Source organism: Takifugu flavidus, chromosome 1 (assembly GCF_003711565.1).
Source record: "Takifugu flavidus isolate HTHZ2018 chromosome 1, ASM371156v2, whole genome shotgun sequence".
Lineage (NCBI taxonomy): Eukaryota > Metazoa > Chordata > Actinopteri > Tetraodontiformes > Tetraodontidae > Takifugu > Takifugu flavidus.
Window position 1 is genome coordinate 6,389,084 of NC_079520.1, and position 17,714 is coordinate 6,406,797.

Genomic DNA, 17,714 nt, shown 5'->3' on the forward strand with positions numbered 1-17,714 from the left:
GTAAGTTCAAATAATGATTAAGACTTCAAAATAGCTGTAATTGTAGAGACACCAGTGTCCCCTGTATGATGATTTAAATGTGCCTATGACCATCATTTATATACTATATGCTTATTGTGGTAACAATAATATTTTTAATCCTTGTATAAATACTAGAAACCACAAAGGACAGTGTTAATGATTGGATAGTTGTTATGAAATTTCCAACATATTTAGGAGGTTAGTCTGCAGGTTATGCGTTCATACAGATCACCTTGTGCTTTGTGATGACTTCAGATATCGATCTATGACCATCATTTTCTACCTATCCATTTGGCCACGTCTGCCATGTCCTTTATAATGCCAAGCCATAACGATTGAGTAATGAGTTAAAGCCTGAAGACATATTTAAAAAGTTTTAAAATAAAGTAACAGTCAGCTTTAAAGGTCATGTGGGAGATTTTTAATAAACCAGAAATTGGTTGACATTAACATGCCATTCTCTGACATGTTCTGCATTATCACAACTAGATGGCTGAAAATCTCACAATATGAAACATGTTCTTTGTATGTAGCCACTTAAAGACAAGCAAAAGATGTTTAAGGACCTTTAAACCTTTCCGTACACAACCAACTGGAAAGAAACCAGTTATAACAGTGAACACTGTGATGATTTAGACCAAGGAAATCGGTTCTTGTCTGCTCATCGTAATGGAGAGACATTTTCTGATAAATGAATAAAACATTAGCCTTTACCTTTAAACACATTTAAAAGCCTGTTGCGAACTTGCGTCAGTTTGAGTCCATATATAAGAGGGTTCAGAATTGGTGGAAACAAGAGAAACTGCAGAGCCATGAAATTCTTTACACCTGCTGACAGAGAGGGTGATCCGTACCTGGCATACATGAGGTCAAACAGCAGAGCAACTGTTACGTTAAGCAGGCAGAACAAATGTGGCATGCACGTCTGTGTAAACTTTTTCCTCCCGTCTCTTGATTTCACAGCAGATTTTAACAACGGCACGTACGAGCACATAATGAAAACAACATGGCAGAAATAGAATAAAATGAAATGTATCCTACAATATTGTTTGTTGTTATTGAATTGCAAGAAAGCTTAACAATTGACCAGTTTGCGCAATAGAGTTTGTCGATGTGGGAGTCACATAATTGCAGTAGTGAGGTCATTATCATCAAAACGGTATGACAAAGCCAAGGCACCAGCCTGGAGAAACACACCAACAAAACAACCTTATGTTTAGTCATTAAAGAGTGATACTCCAGCGGGCGACATATAGCCAAATATCTGTCATAAGCCATGAGGGCCAGAATTGAGAAATCAGTTGAAGCATATGAGTATATAACAAAACCTTGTAACATGCAACCAGCATAAGATATGGTACGGTTGTTAGTCACTAAATCATATAAGAACTTGGGGTAAAAAGCTGTTGTCCCATAGAGACTATTAATGCACAAATTACACAGAAATATGTACATGGGTTCATGAAGTTTTTCCTCCAGTATAATGACCAAGATAAGAGCTCCATTTACAATCCAAATCAAACTGTAACACAAAAAGATGAAGGTGAAAATGAGGCGTCTGTTTGTTGTTCGGTCGTTTAATCCCAATAAGTAAAATATATTAGTTTTGTTCGTCATTTTGTGCGTCTCGGTCAAAAACATTAATGTCGTTTAAACGCCTTGTCCTTACCTGCTCTGGACAGGTAGCATAACTGCTTTTATTGTTGGTTCAGCACTGCTAAACTCCAATCAGAATGTATTAGAGCTCCAGAGATCAATTCCCTGTCGAAATGTAAAGAAACAGACAACAACATTGTTTCTGTTGTGTCTCAATATCAGTATAAAAGGAGTAAAACTTTTTAACTCCCACTGTGATAGTAATATAGATCAATACACAACACAGACATGATGTCACTGTACTTTTTTCTTGATGCTATTTCCCTTGTGGGGTCGAAGGGAGCATGCTGAAGCCTATCCTAGCAGCAAATGAGCAAAGGCAGGGTGGACAAGTCGTCAGTTCATCGCTAGACCCTATCTGAGCATTTGGGGATTGGTCATTTGCTCATTCAGAATCAGAATTCCTTTATTGTCGTTGTCGGGGTCCAACAAAATTTGAAAGTGAAATCATTAAAGTACATGACTATAATTATAAAATACAATCAAAATAGCAGTTTTCTAAAAGGTTAAAAACTAAAATAGGAAAACAGCACAGGCCAAACATTCTGCATTCACAGCCAGTTTTTACATGAATTCTCATGTTAGTTGCATAATGAGAATATCTTCAAGTCTTCTCAGAGTGGAGTATAATTATGTTTCTGGCACAGAAACTCCTTTATTGCCTGTTTGTTTTTGCTTTGAGTGATCTAAAACCTTTGCGCCAAGGCAGCAGTTCAAAGAGCAAGTGTTCTTTTTAGGATGGGTCCTTGCAGATACAGTGTGGCTTTCTGAGACTGCGAGAAGTACCGTATTTTCAAGACTATAAGGCGCACCTAAAACACTGAGATTTTCTCAAATATCGACGGTGCGCCTTATAATATGGAGCGCCTTGTGTGTGGACTGAGTTCCAAAATCTGCTGTGCGTCTTTGGTGGGTGCACTACGGTAAACGCTCCGCCAATCGATTAGCAGCACACCTCCGCGTAAGGATCCCCTAAAATGGCGCGGTCAAGCGAGACGCGTATGAATGAGGCTTACTTTAAACTGCAGGCCATCGAATATGCGGCTGAAAAATGGCAATCGAGCAATCTTAGTGTTTTCGATTTATGAGGAGGCGGCATCTCTCCATACGCGCGAGGACAACTGTTGCGCAGTGGCTGCCCGCGGATTACCAGGAGAGGGCGACCATCTTCCCTAACCCTAACCAGGAGAGGGTGGCCATCTTCCGCACCTACTGCCGTGACAAGATAACCGCGCCCAGCCACATCACCAACATGGATGAGATCCCTCTGACTTTTAACATCCCTTTGACCCACAAAGAGGAGAAAAAGGGACCGGCACGGTGGCGATACGCACAACGGGGCACAAGAACGTCGTCACCGGTCGGGTTGCACACGTCGGTCTCGGCTGCCATGGAAACGGACAGAGCGCTGGATGACGGAAGGCTAACACTCCTTCACAAAGACTATGATGCAGCGGCGGGCAAGTTATGCCACCATATGCAGGTGGATTGGAGACGCATGGGCTATGATACCGTCTTCATGTATTGGAAGAGCTTTCACAAAATCAACGCTGAACCGGAACCGGTCGGTGAGTCCGATTCAGATGATTAAGAACAGGAATTCGGGATGTTGGACAATGACATAGTGCAGCTGTTTAATTCAGATACAGAAGATGAAAACTTTGATGGTTTTGTGGCGGAAGAATGAATATTTTGTTCAATAAATGTGTTGAAACTCACTGTTTTACTTCCATTGTCATTTTTTACTGTATGTTTCAGCATGCGCCTAATAATACGGTGTGCCTTATGTATGTTTTAAATACAGAAATAGCACCCATAACTGAGACTGCGCCTTTTAATACAGTGCGCCTTATGGTCGTGAAAATACGGTATATAGATTTTACATGGGCGGGAGAGGGAAGCCGATGAACTTTTCAGCTGTGATAGCGACACTCTAGAGCAGGGGTGGGGAACCTTTTTCATATCGAGGGCCATTTCAATTTTTATAAAGTCCTCCGAGGGCCATACTATTATGAACACATACCTAGGGATACAAAAAAAAGTCTATAACCACTGTGTTACTAAGTCTCATGATTGCTGCATTTGAGTTTGAATTGTTTATTTCGCACACATGCATATAAAATCACCAAAAAAAATAGAATAAAATGACAAACAAGTAAAATATGTTTTCATGATCATACAAAACAATTAAAAAAAGAGGTGCAGAGTTGAGGCAAGAGACCCGTAAGGGCCTGTTCGAGGCCTCTACTCACAAAAACTGCAATACAACAAGATAATCAAGAAAATAAATTAAAAGAAATAAAGATAAAGACAATAATAATAACAACTAGAAAACACTCGGAGAGCGCAGACCTCCGCCAAGCGCAACAATTCCTGGCATATTGTGGTTTCCACCATAAATATTAGTGCCACATATACTTTGACTACATATTTAGATTCCTTGACCATAAAAACATACCGTTAGCCACTGGAATCATAACAATATATGTCTTAGTTTAATAGTTATTCACGAAAAGAAATTCACGCTTTGAAACATTTTTGCTTTGTCCGGCGCGAGCGCCTCAGCGGCGGCTACGAGGCACATTCACGAACTCTCCTTCGGCGTGAGGTTTCAGCTTCGTGGCTATTAATTCACTCACCACAAAACTTGCACGCGTAATATTCTCTCTGTCGGTACATGGTCGTGTGAAAGCTGCTTGTTGAGCCTCCAAACGCCGACGAAGAGCGTTAATTTTATCCAAACGCATCTGTCCTTTCAACTCGTCGAGTTTAGCGTGTTTCGCTATGCATTTTTCATCCGTGTCAATCAGTCCAGCCCATTACGTACATCACATGCTGTGTTCACTGACCCTGACCTTGACTCATACATAACATAACCGTCTGTTTTATCTCAGAACACGGGAAAATGTTTCCTCTTGTTACGAAAGAAATTTCAGGATACGAAAGGCAAAACTACGCTACCGCTGCTACTCGCAGCTCGCGGAGTTTAGTGAACGGTCCCACTGTATAAGTGCACATATAAAATATAAAAATCTTATTGCGTTGCGGGCCGGTAGAAATGGTCTCGTAGGCCGTATATGGCCCGGAGGCCGGGGGTTCCCCACCCCTGCTCTAGAGTGTTTTCTTTTCTGCAGCCATGCAGCTGGAAAACCACAGCACACGTACAGTTTGTTAAAATGTTCTCAATGGAGCAATGATAAAAACAGTTACTGCCTGAGGTGGTTATCCCTTTGTATTCTGAAGAAGTACTATGCTGTCCCTTCTTGATGACCAGCATAGAATGAATGTCCCAGGTCAAGGTTTCCCTTTATGTAGATGCCCAGGAATCTGAAGTCTGACACCCGCTCCACACAACCTCCTCAACCAAAAAGGGACTGAATGTCCTCGGCAATGTTCGAAAGGGGTCCTAGTACCTCTCCTGTTATCAAAAAACGTCCATCTTTTGTTCGTAACTGTCCCGCTACTGTAATATATGTTATATAATACAGTATGGTGAAACAGAAAGCGGCCTTCCTTCACCATCTTTACTAAGTGCTGCATACCACTACACTGGCAAGTGCTTGTAAGTTCAAATAATGATTAAGACTTCAAAATAGCTGTAATTGTAGAGACACCAGTGTCCCCTGTATGATGATTTAAATGTGCCTATGACCATCATTTATATACTATATGCTTATTGTGGTAACAATAATATTTTTAATCCTTGTATAAATAATACTAGAAACCACAAAGGACAGTGTTAATGATTGGATAGTTGTTATGAAATTTCCAACATATTTAGGATGTCAGTCTGCAGGTTATGCATTCATACAGATCACCTTGTGCTTTGTGATGACTTCAGATATCGATCTATGACCATAATTTTCTACCTATCCATTTGGCCACGTCTGCGATGTCCTTTATAACGCCAAGGCATAACAATTGAGTAATGAGTTGAAGCCTGAAGACACATTTAACAAGTTTTAAAATAAAGTAACAGTCAGCCTTAAAGGTCATGTGGGAGATTTTTAATAAACCATTGTCAGAAATTGGTTGACATTAACATGCCATTCTCTGACATGTTCTGCATTATCACAACTAGATGGCTGAAAATCTCACAATATGAAACATGTTCTTTGTATGTAGCCACTTAAAGACAAGCAAAAGATGTTTAAGGACCTTTAAACCTTTCCGTACACAACCAACTGGAAAGAAACCAGTTATAACAGTGAACACTGTGATGATTTAGAGAAAGGAAATCGGTTCTTGACTGCTCATCATACTGCAGAGACATTTTCTGATAAATGAATAAAACATTAGCCTTTACCTTTAAACACATTTAAAAGCCTGTTGCGAACTTGTGTCAGTTTGAGTCCATATATAAGAGGGTTCAGAATTGGTGGAAACAAGAGAAACTGCAGAGACATGAAATTCTTTACACCTGCTGACAGAGAGGGTGATCCGTACCTGGCATACATGAGGTCAAACAGCAGAGCAACGGTTACATTAAGCAGGCAGAACAAATGTGGCACGCATGTCTGCGTAAACTTTTTCCTCCCGTCTCTTGATTTCACAGCAGATTTTAACAACGGCACGTACGAGCACATAATGAAAACAACATGGCAGAAATAGAATAAAATGACAATGTATCCTACAATATTGTTTGCCGTTATTGAATTGCAAGAAAGCTTAACAATTGACCAGTTTGCGCAATAGAGTTTGTCGATGTGGGAGTCACATAATTGCAGTAGAGAGGTCATTATGATCAAAACGGTAAAACAAAGGCAAGGCACCAGCCTGGAGAAACACACCAACAAAACAACCTTATGTTTAGTCATTACAGAGTGATACTCCAGCGGGCGACATATAGCCAAATATCTGTCATAAGCCATGAGGGCCAGAATTGAGAAATCAGTTCCAGCATATGAGTATATAACAAAACCTTGTAACATGCAACCAGCATAAGATATGGTACGGTTGTTAGTCACTAAATCATATAAGAACTTGGGGTAAAAAGCTGCTGTCCCATAGAGACTATTAATGCACAAATTACACAGAAATATGTACATGGGTTCATGAAGTTTTTCCTCCAGTATAATGACCAAGATAAGAGCTCCATTTACAATCCAAATCAAACTGTAACACAAAAAGATGAAGGTGAAAATAAGGCCTCTGTTTGTTGTTAGGTCGTTTAATCCCGATAAGTAAAATATATTAGTTTTGTTCGTCATTTTGTGCGTCTTGGTCAAAAACATTAATGTCGTTTAAACGCCTTGTCCTTACCTGCTCTGGACAGGTAGCAAAACTGCTTTTATTGTTTGTTCAGCACTGCTAAACTCCAATCAGAATGTATTAGAGCTCCAGAGATCAATTCCCTGTTGAAATGTAAAGAAACAGACAACAACATTGTTTCTATTGTGTCTCAACATCAGTATAAAAGAAGTAAAACTTTTTAACTCCCACTGTGATAGTAATATAGATCAATACACAACACAGACATGATGTCACTGTACTTTTTTCTTGATGCTATTTCCCTTGTGGGGTCGAAGGGAGCATGCTGAAGCCTATCCTAGCAGCAAATGAGCAAAGGCAGGGTGGACAAGTCGTCAGCTCATCGCTAGACCCTATCTGAGCATTTGGGGATTTGGTCATTTGCTCATTCAGAATCAGAATTCCTTTATTGTCGTTGTCGGGGTCCAACAAAATTTGAAAGTGAAATCATTAAAGTACATGACTATAATTATAAAATACAATCAAAATAGCAGTTTTCTAAAAGGTTAAAAACTAAAATAGGAAAACAGCACAGGCCAAACATTCTGCATTCACAGCCAGTTTTTACATGAATTCTCATGTTAGTTGCATAATGAGAATATCTTCAAGTCTTCTCAGAGTAGAGTATAATTATGTTTCTGGCACAGAAACTCCTTTATTGCCTGTTTGTTTTTGCTTTGAGTGACCTAAAACTTTTGCGCCAAGGCAGCAGTTCAAAGAGCAAGTGTTCTTTTTAGGATGGGTCCTTGCAGATACAGTGTGGCTTTCTGAGACTGCGAGAAGTACCGTATTTTCACGACTATAAGGCGCACCTAAAACACTGAGATTTTCTCAAATATCGATGGTGCGCCTTATAATATGGAGCGCCTTGTGTGTGGACTGAGTTCCAAAATCTGCTGTGCGTCTTTGGTGGGTGCACTACGGTAAACGCTCCGCCAATCGTTTAGCGGCACAACTCCGCGTAAGGATCCCCTAAAATGGCGCCGGTCAAGCGAGACGCGTATGAATGAGGCTTACTTTAAACTGCAGGCCATCGAATATGCGGCTGAAAAATGGCAATCGAGCAATCTTAGTGTTTTCGCTTCATGAGGAGGCGGCATCTCTCCATACGCGCGAGGACAACTGTTGCGCAGTGGCTGCCCGCGGATTACCAGGAGAGGGCGGCCATCTTCCCTAACCCTAACCAGGAGAGGGTGGCCATCTTCCCTAACCCTAACCAGGAGAGGGCGGCCATCTTCCCTAACCCTAACCAGGAGAGGGTGGCCATCTTCCGCACCTACTGCCGCGACAAGATAACCGCGCCCAGCCACATCACCAACATGGATGAGATCCCTCTGACTTTTAACATCCCTTTGACCACAAAGAGGAGAAAAAGGGACCGGCACGGTGGCGATACGCACAACGGGACACGAGAAGTCGTCGTTCACCATGGTTCTCGGCTGCCACAGAAACGGACAATGCGCTGGATGACGGAAGGCGAACACTCCTTCACAAAGACTATGAGGCAGCGGCGGGCAAGTTATGCCACCATATGCGGGTGGATGCTAGACGCATGGGCTATGATACCGTCTTCATGTATTGTAAGAGCTTTCACAAAATCAACGCTGAACCAGAACCGGTCGGTGAGTCCGATTCAGATGATTAAGAACAGGAATTCGGGATGTTGGACATTGAAATAGTGCAGCTGTTTAATTCAGATACAGAAGATGAAAACTTTGATGGTTCTGTGGCGGAAAAATGAATATTTTGTTCAATAAATGTGTTGAAACTCACTGTTTTACTTCTGTTGTCATTTTTTACTGTATGTTTCAGCATGCGCCTAATAATACGGTGCGCCTTGTGTATGTTTTAAATACAGAAATAGCACCCATAACTGAGACTGCGCCTTTTAATACAGTGCACCTTATGGTCGTGAAAATACGGTATATAGATTTTACATGGGTGGGAGAGGGCAGCCGATGAGCTTTTCAGCTGTCATAGCGACACTCTAGAGTGTTTTCTTTTCTGCAGCCATGCAGCTGGAAAACCACAGCACACGTACAGTTTGTTAAAATGTTCTCAATGGAGCAATGATAAAAACAGTTACTGCCTGAGGTGGTTATGCCTTTGTATTCTGAAGAAGTACTATGCTGTCCCTTCTTGATGACCAGCACAAAATGAATGTCCCAGGTCAAGGTTTCCCTTTATGTAGATGCCCAGGAATCTGAAGTCTGACACCCGCTCCACACAACCTCCTCAACCAAAAAGGGACTGAATGTCCTCGGCAATGTTCGAAAGGGGTCCTAGTTCCTCTCCTGCTATCAAAAAACGTCCATCTTTTGTTCGTAACTGTCCCGCTACTGTAATATATGTTGTATAATACAGTATGGTGAAACAGAAAGCGGCCTTCCTTCACCATCTTTACTAAGTGCTGCATGCCACTACACTGGCAAGTGCTTGTAAGTTCAAATAATGATTAAGACTTCAAAATAGCCGTAATTGTAGAGACACCAGTGTCCCCTGTATGATGATTTAAATGTGCCTATGACCATCATTTATATACTATATGCTTATTGTGGTAACAATAATATTTTTAATCCTTGTATAAATAATACTAGAAACCACAAAGGACAGTGTTAATGATTGGATAGTTGTTATGAAATTCCCAACATATTTAGGAGGTTAGTCTGCAGGTTATGCGTTCATACAGATCACCTTGTGCTTTGTGATGACTTCAGATATCGATCTATGACCATAATTTTCTACCTATCCATTTGGCCACGTCTGCCATGTCCTTTATAATGCCAAGGCATAACAATTGAGTAATGAGTTGAAGCCTGAAGACACATTTAACAAGTTTTAAAATAAAGTAACAGTCAGCTTTAAAGGTCATGTGGGAGATTTTTAATAAACCAGAAATTGGTTGACATTAACATGCCATTCTCTGACATGTTCTGCATTATCACAACTAGATGGCTGAAAATCTCATAATATTAAACATGTTCTTTGTATGTAGCCACTTAAAGACAAGCAAAAGATGTTTAAGGACCTTTAAACCTTTCCGTACACAACCAACTGGAAAGAAACCAGTTATAACAGTGAACACTGTGATGATTTGGACCAAGGAAATCGGTTCTTGACTGCTCATCATACTGCAGAGACATTTTCTGATAAATGAATAAAACATTAGCCTTTACCTTTAAACACATTTAAAAGCCTGTTGCGAACTTGCGTCAGTTTGAGTCCATATATAAGAGGGTTCAGAATTGGTGGAAACAAGAGAAATTGCAGAGCCATGAAATTCTTTACACCTGCTGACATAGAGGGTGATCCGTACCTGGCATACATGAGGTCAAACAGAAGAGCAACTGTTACGTTAAGCAGGCAGAACAAATGTGGCACGCATGTCTGCGTAAACTTTTTCCTCCCGTCTCTTGATTTCACAGCAGATTTTAACAACGGCACGTACGAGCACATAATGAAAACATCATGGCAGAAATAGAATAAAATGAAAATGTATCCTACAATATTGTTTGTCGTTATTGAATTGCAAGAAAGCTTAACAATTGACCAGTTTGCACAATAGAGTTTGTCGATGTGGGAGTCACATAATTGCAGTAGTGAGGTCATTATCGTCACAGTGGTATGACAAAGCCAAGGCACAAGTCTGGAGAAACACACCAACAAAACAACCTTATGTTTAGTCATTAAAGAGTGATACTCCAGCGGGCGACATATAGCCAAATATCTGTCATAAGCTATGAGGGCCAGAATTGAGAAATCAGTTGCAGCATATGAGTATATAACAAAAACTTGTAACATGCAACCAGCATAAGATATGGTATGGTTGTTAGTCACTAAATCATATAAGAACTTGGGGTAAAAAGCTGCTGTCCCATAGAGACTATTAATGCACAAATTACACAGAAATATGTACATGGGTTCATGAAGTTTTTCCTCCAGTATAATGACCAAGATAAGAGCTCCATTTACAATCCAAATCAAACTGTAACACAAAAAGATGAAGGTGAAAATAAGGCCTCTGTTTGTCGTGAGGTCGTTTAATCCCGATAAGTAAAATATATTAGTTTTGTTCGTCATTTTGTGCGTCTCGGTCAAAAACATTAATGTCGTTTAAACGCCTTGTCCTTACCTGCTCTGGACAGGTAGCATAACTGCTTTTATTGTTGGTTCAGCACTGCTAAACTCCAATCAGAATGTATTAGAGCTCCAGAGATCAATTCCCTGCCGAAATTTTAAAAAAGGACAACAACATTGTTTCTGTTGTGTCTCAATATCAGTATAAAAGAAGTAAAACGTTTTAATTTTCAATGTGATAGTAATAGAGATCAACATAAATTACAGACATAATGGTACTGTAATTTTTGATCACTTAAAATTTTATGATATACATGAGCTCCAGGTAGATGATGGTCCTCAATGCATTAGAATATTGTAGTACAGTATTTGCAATATTTTACTGCCAGAAACCACAAGGGCAGCCTTAAAGATTGGATTATTGGTATTAAATTCCAGAAATATTCATGATGCTAGTCTTCAGGTTATGTATTTATACAAATCACTGTTTGCTTTTCAATGACCTCAGGTCTTATGATTTCATCTAGGACCATCATCTACCTGCATCCATCTAGCTGCCTCTGCCAGGTACTTCAGAACACCAAAGTGTTACAGTACTTGTAAGGTTGTAATGAGCCAACTATGTTTTTTTTGAGTGACTCTTTGATATTTAAGTTCCCTCTTACTCTTGTCAATTTTCCATTAGTATCTACTCAGCAAGACTTGACACGGAATGGTTTAGAGGGTTTTCCACTATGGCTACTGGGGCCGAGTAGATACTTTTTAGGACCTAATTGGCTGCGGTTACAAGCGTGCTGAGTAGGTACTTTTCTGTTATTGTCAGTCAATGGTCTGATTGACTAGAGGTTTGACTTCACTGAAGAATCACCAGATTAATGGGTTTCAGGAAGCTCAAAACTTTCGTAATTTCTTAACTTTACAGAAAAAAAATGCAAAATGATACCCCGGTCAAACAATGAGATACTGTATTTTTAGCTGTGTGTGGCAGATTTGAGAAGATGGAGCTAAATGTTGAGACTCAAAATGAGGTTTATTTGGAGGTCCCTGATGGGTGCTCGCGCATTGCATTTATACGACAAAAAAGCTCAAAAAACCTAAAAACATGATTGATGATTACCAGACAATCAACAAATTAGGTGAAAAAGGACTGGACATTTTTGATCAAATAGAGACTATTTTGTGGCACCGAACGGCAAGCAACCTTAAAGAATAGTATCATTGTTTCCTATAAACAATGAGCTGACTATTGACCCCCAGTGCTAACTCCATCTTCCCCTTGTATTTTGTGATTGCTTAGTTTCTCAGGAAAAACATAAATTCAGCCTGTCAGTAACATTCGATAAACTAAGCTAATGTTGCTTTTTACGTGCCACAGTTTTGTGCCGTGTGAGTATTTTAAGTTCTGTGTGTATAATCAGTGTGTATTGTCCATAAAGCCTTGCTACATTTTGATTTTGCAGACTAAAACATATGGAGGTGCCCCCAACTGTAAGGAAGATTTTATGGTAAGATAGGATTTAGAAGATACGATTTCTTTCTTTTGCATTAAGGCTCTTGCAAGAGTACAAACAAACATTTACAGCCACCCCCGAATATGTGTCTTGAAGACATTTGAACTCTGAAGGGAAGCCTGTCGGTTGATCCTCCATGTCGCTGATCTCGGGTAACTGGATGAGCCTGGTGGCAGGCCGAATGTAGATCTTGTCTTTAACCGACACAGCTCTGTGTTTTGAAGATACCACCAATGTCAAAAGGTACCATAGTGTAATGGAAAATCAACGTGGCTGTACCATATCGTATCAAGTCAACCTTGAGCCTGCACTGTGTTGTGGAAAAGCACTGAGGGTTAGGAACCAGGCCTGTAGAGAAGGGCTATCTACCAGTGTCTACTGTCAGGAGTTCTCTTTTCCAATGGACCCAGGATGACAAAAGTCCGCTGTTTTGTTATGGGTGAGGTAGGGGAGGCCCTCTATTACTAAAACTGGCTAATGAAACCAAAATACTTTAAAATCAATTCTTGAGTATTTGTCTTTAGATTTGAGATGTAAATATTTCACAATATAAATGTAAACTGCAGACAGTTTTTTGCTTCTCTCCCTCTCCTCCACCTCTGTGTGTCCATCTACAGGTATTGCTGATGCCTATTGCCTATATGCCAATACCTATTCTTTCATCTACCTGCCCCCATCCCCTTATCCTCCCTCTCTGCCCAGCCAGCCATCAGCAGGAAGGTCCCCCTATTTGAGCTTTGTCCTGCTCAAGGTTTCTTCCTGTTAAAGGTTTTTTTTAACTTGCCATTGTTGCTTGTTGGGGGTCAGGCCCTGAGATTCTGTAAAGTGCCTAGAGACAATTTTGATTGTAACAGACGCTTTATATATAAAACGATTGGTTGATAATTATTGATCATCTCATCAATGCAAAATGTTGGAAACCCAAATCTAGCTCTTGTTGGCTGGGATAGGCTCAAGTGTTCTACGATCCTGATTAGGAATAATCATATATTAATAGAGTTGATGGTTGGATGTATACATGGGATTACAGTGCATATTTTAAAAGATTATATCAGACCATAGTTACAAAGTTAACTAACTTTTGCTTTTTTCCTAGCTTAAATCTAAATGTCACATTGACACACATGTTCATTTGTGTGAGTTTTTTTCTGTTTTGCATTTCTGGAGACTAGAGATTTCTGTCAGGGGTCAGTGGGAGTTACTATACATTTTTGTCCTGTATAGAGACTCCTGGTCCCAAAGCATAACAACAATAATTTGATGTCTTGGGGATACAGACATCTAGTGGACTAATGACTCTGAGGTTTAATCATCATGTTTACTCTGTCCCTTTGTCCTTCTGTGTATCTGTGACATGGTGTCATAATAGACACCAAGTTATATCAGGGGATGTTTGTTGTTTCATTATCATCATTGCTTAAAAAAAAAAAAAAACATCAGGATATCTCACAGGACATCACCCAGATTTGTCCTGTCAGTCTTTACTGATAAATGTACTCAATAAGAAAAGCTGTATCCTGAAGTAATTGTGTGTGATAATGTTTTGGGTTGTTCTTAGATATATATTTCAATCAAAAAAAAGTATGTCCAGGCCGTTTCAAGTCCAATAATGTTAAGTTGATTGGGGCGATGGTAATTCAGTCTGGGAAGTGGAGGATTCCTGGTTCAAGACCCAGAAGTGGGCTAAAATGTAGCAGGTATTCTGTTAGTAGGGTGAAGTGCCAGAACACCTTCAGAGTAATGCCATGGTACCCTTGAGCAAGGTACCGGACCCACAATTGCTCACATAGGGCCCTGTGATGAGCTGGTGATTCATCCAGGGGTAGACCCTGCCTTAGTCCACATGTAACTGGGCAAGGCTCCAGTGCCCGCTGCATGACCCTGAAAGGGATAAGGGATAATGCAGTCAAGAAAATGAAAAAAATGTTATAATAGTGTTAAAATTACATATGTGTCATATGATTGTATTAGAAAGGTTTGACTTAGTCTTGTAATCATCATAGCCTTGAATTTTTTGCCAACCACACGTAGCAATGATCTGGATGACATCAGACATGACATCAGAAAAACCACAATGCAACATTTTTACATAATATTTGAACATGTGGTCCTCATTTCTACCCTGGCTAATTATTTGAGCATCTGAGGTCCTCTAATGATTCATATCATTGCACTTGCTTCCTCTGGGATCAATAACAAAGATATACTTAGTTTATATTGTTTTGAAAATGATCATCGTATCTTTCTGCTAGGTCCAGCAAATGACATGAATGCACTGAAAAAACTTTTCCATAATGTCAGCCAAGGGAATTTTTTTTTAAACAAAATTTCTACACTATGAAGAACAGGCCCTCCCCTCCACTAAACCCAAGTCAGTGACAGTATAAGTTCAGGGTAGATTTTGTCCTCCTCAGTTGACTAAGATGTTTACATCTGATGCTGATGCTGAGAATGTTTGAGCAACTGGATGGACTAGATATATTGCAAAGATTTCACAAGTGAAAGATGGAGAACAAAACTAAGAATGTGTATTTTGTGCTTGCAGCCTATGGTGATATTGGAGAGTTGAAATATCTGTATTTTGGCATCATGCTCTTCTGGTTTATGTCAATTTGGATGGTGAATTCGGTTTTAATTCTGATTATTTACAAGGACAAAAGGCTGCATGAGCCCATGTACATCTTCGTGTGTCATTTATTTGTGAATGAAATAAGTGGCAGCACATCACTGTATCCTCTTATGTTGTCTCAAATGCTTTCAGATACTCACCAAGTCACTGTGCCCTGGTGTTTCCTGCAGATGTGTTATATTTACACATCTGCATCAGTTGAGTTTTGCAGTTTAGCAGCCATGGCCTACGACAGGTACGTTGCTATCTGCTATCCTTTACAATACAGTCTCATTATGAACACGGAGAGAGTGTGTAAGATTATTTTAGGTGTGTGGGGGTATTCAGTTATGAATTTTTTGGTTTTATTCTCATTTTTTATCCATCTGGACTTTTGTGGAAATGTCATCAACAAAGTGTTCTGTGACTACCATTTAATAATCCAACTAGCTTGTTCAGTTTCAGCAATTGACAAAATATCGGATCTGATATTTGCATTTTTGACAATAGTTGTTCCATTTGGTCTTATTTCATTCTCATATGTAAAGATTTTGGGTGTTTGTCTCAAGGCCTCAAAGGAAAATACACAGAAAGCCGTCTCCACCTGCACTCCTCAGATTGTCTCGTTGTCAAACATGTTTCTTGGCACCCTTTTTCATTTTTCAGAGTCCAGGATTGATGCTGCAGCGGTACCAGATAAATTACGGATTATTCTATCTATATACCTCCTCCTTATCCAACCAATGATCACCCCGTTCTTGTATGGTTTTAACTTACCAAAGATGAGACAATCATGTAAAAGATTTTTGCTTGGCCACAAGATAAATATTTTCATGTAGCAACAATTCCTTCTCCCTATTCCTGTTTCATAAAGAAAAAAGTGGCACAGTGATGAATCAGTTTTGCAGTGGTTATTACTGTTACAGTTATGTAAAAGATTGGTGCTTGGCCACAAAATAAATATTTTCACATAGCAATGACTGTTTTGTTTGTTCTAGAAAAACGTAGCACAGTGATGAATCATGGGTTTGCTGTGGTTATTACTGTCACCTCACATCAGGGTTCCAATTTGTTTTTTCTATGTGCCATGTATTTTGTTGGTAGGTGAAATTGCTAATCCACAGTGTCCTTAGGTAAGAATCTCAATGTGACTGGTTGTTTGTCTTTCCATGCTGGCTCTGTGAGGAGACGATGACTCCTCCAAGATGAACCCTATCGCAAATAGAAATAAAGACAAAGAATAGTAAGACAGAGAATAGAAGAAAGGGCAAAACCCTAGTGATGACAACACCCCTCATATCTGGACCTTTCAGAGGCTATGTTTTAAGAAAGAAAATTGCAAATAAAAATTTACAGTATCTTATCTGCTTTCAATTGTCATGTTAGAATCATATCAACTCCAGCACTGTGGACTGAGACAGATTTCAGTGGCAACCGTAGCATGAATTACATGAAGCAGAGACCATTTGTTGTCAGTAGTAAGCCTGGATTTCATAAACCCCCTCTGATCACTCATAATTTGCATAGTAGCATAGTTCTGTGGCTCTAAAGTTGAGGCTAATATATGGCAAAGATTTTTACTTCTGCATTTAGGATAGACAGTGGTCTACAGTTTTAGTCATTTGCCAGGAGTTTGCCTTCAAGTTATCAAGGCAGCATTCATGTCACTGTAAAAGGCTTTCCTCAATGACTTTATGAATGTAGACAAAACTGATTGTCCCAGCTCTTCCGAAAACTTGGGATAGAACTCTCCCAGACTCCTATTCCATCCCAGAGACTTTTTGCCTTTTTTCAGTCCAGCTAAAGCATCTCTCAACTGAATCAGAGTTATTGGTTCCCCAAGGGGCTGTTCCTCTTCTTGCTCAAGCATCGGAAGCTCTAAATCTTACAAAAAACATTTAGCATTTAATTCAACCTAATGTTTCAGATTAGTATAGCTCTGCATAAAATTTTTACTTCACATTACTTCTTGTTTCCCTTCTGTGTAATAAAGGTTTGTTCTTTGTTTCTGGATTTTTACATGCTCCTTGGCTGTTTGGTTGCCTGAATCGGCTAGCCATTTCGTGTATATCCACCAGCTTCCTATAACATTAAAGATTTTGCACTCCAAACTTTGTTCCTCCACATCATTTCCCTTTTATAAACTGGGCCTCACACACCAGCCCTCACATGGTAGAAGAAATGTAAAATTTTACATACATGTTAAATAGTCAGAAATGTAGATTCAACTCCATATTGTCAAAAAAAAGTCTAAAAAGGTGTCACATAACGAATCTGGACCCAAATTCAGCACACAAACAATGGAGGTTTAATCAAAGAAAGGTTTTAATTTAAGACAAAACAGTTTCCGTAAGAATAGATTGACAAGCCCACTGCACAGGATAATAATCCAACTCTTTGTAATCCACAAAATAAAATGATTGCTGAAGCACACATTGGAATAGCTTTAAAAAATTATGTGGCACTAAAGGATCCCAGGAGCAAATTGGCCTCCACATTCTGAAATGGAATAAGTTCAAAAGAACCAGAACTCCTACCATTGCTGGCTGTTTGACCAAATGGAAAAATCGGAATTGGAAGGAGTTGTGTAA

General features: G+C 39.6%; 3 protein-coding genes and 1 pseudogene across 3 annotated transcripts in view; 1 reads left to right on the forward strand and 3 right to left on the reverse strand.

Annotated features, from left to right (window-relative positions):
* Positions 1-419: 419 nt before the first annotated feature.
* On the reverse strand, positions 420-1,779 carry LOC130529478 (putative gustatory receptor clone PTE01; annotated as a pseudogene).
* A 1,321-nt stretch (positions 1,780-3,100) lies between these two features.
* Positions 3,101-7,052, reverse strand: LOC130536967 (olfactory receptor 11H6-like). The gene is made up of 2 exons (XM_057053339.1): positions 4,317-7,052; positions 3,101-3,700 (listed from the first exon to the last, which is right to left on the reverse strand). Exon 1 carries the CDS (start codon positions 6,909-6,911, stop codon positions 5,973-5,975), a length of 939 nt encoding a protein of 312 aa, XP_056909319.1. The 5' UTR covers positions 6,912-7,052; the 3' UTR covers positions 3,101-3,700; positions 4,317-5,972.
* Positions 7,053-9,787: 2,735 nt separating this feature from the next.
* The window catches only part of LOC130527738 (olfactory receptor 11H6-like), a 43,177-nt gene continuing 35,250 nt past the window's right edge, over positions 9,788-17,714 (reverse strand). Inside the window, exon 2 of the mRNA XM_057036456.1 lies at positions 9,788-14,396. Within this exon, the coding sequence (XP_056892436.1) occupies positions 10,093-11,031 (939 nt within the window). The 5' untranslated portion in view covers positions 11,032-14,396 and the 3' untranslated portion in view covers positions 9,788-10,092. The remainder of the gene's footprint in view (positions 14,397-17,714) is intronic.
* LOC130527728 (olfactory receptor 11A1-like) lies at positions 14,408-16,111 on the forward strand. The gene has a single exon (XM_057036445.1). The coding sequence runs from the start codon at positions 15,021-15,023 to the stop codon at positions 15,960-15,962; it is 942 nt and encodes a 313-aa protein (XP_056892425.1). The 5' UTR covers positions 14,408-15,020; the 3' UTR covers positions 15,963-16,111.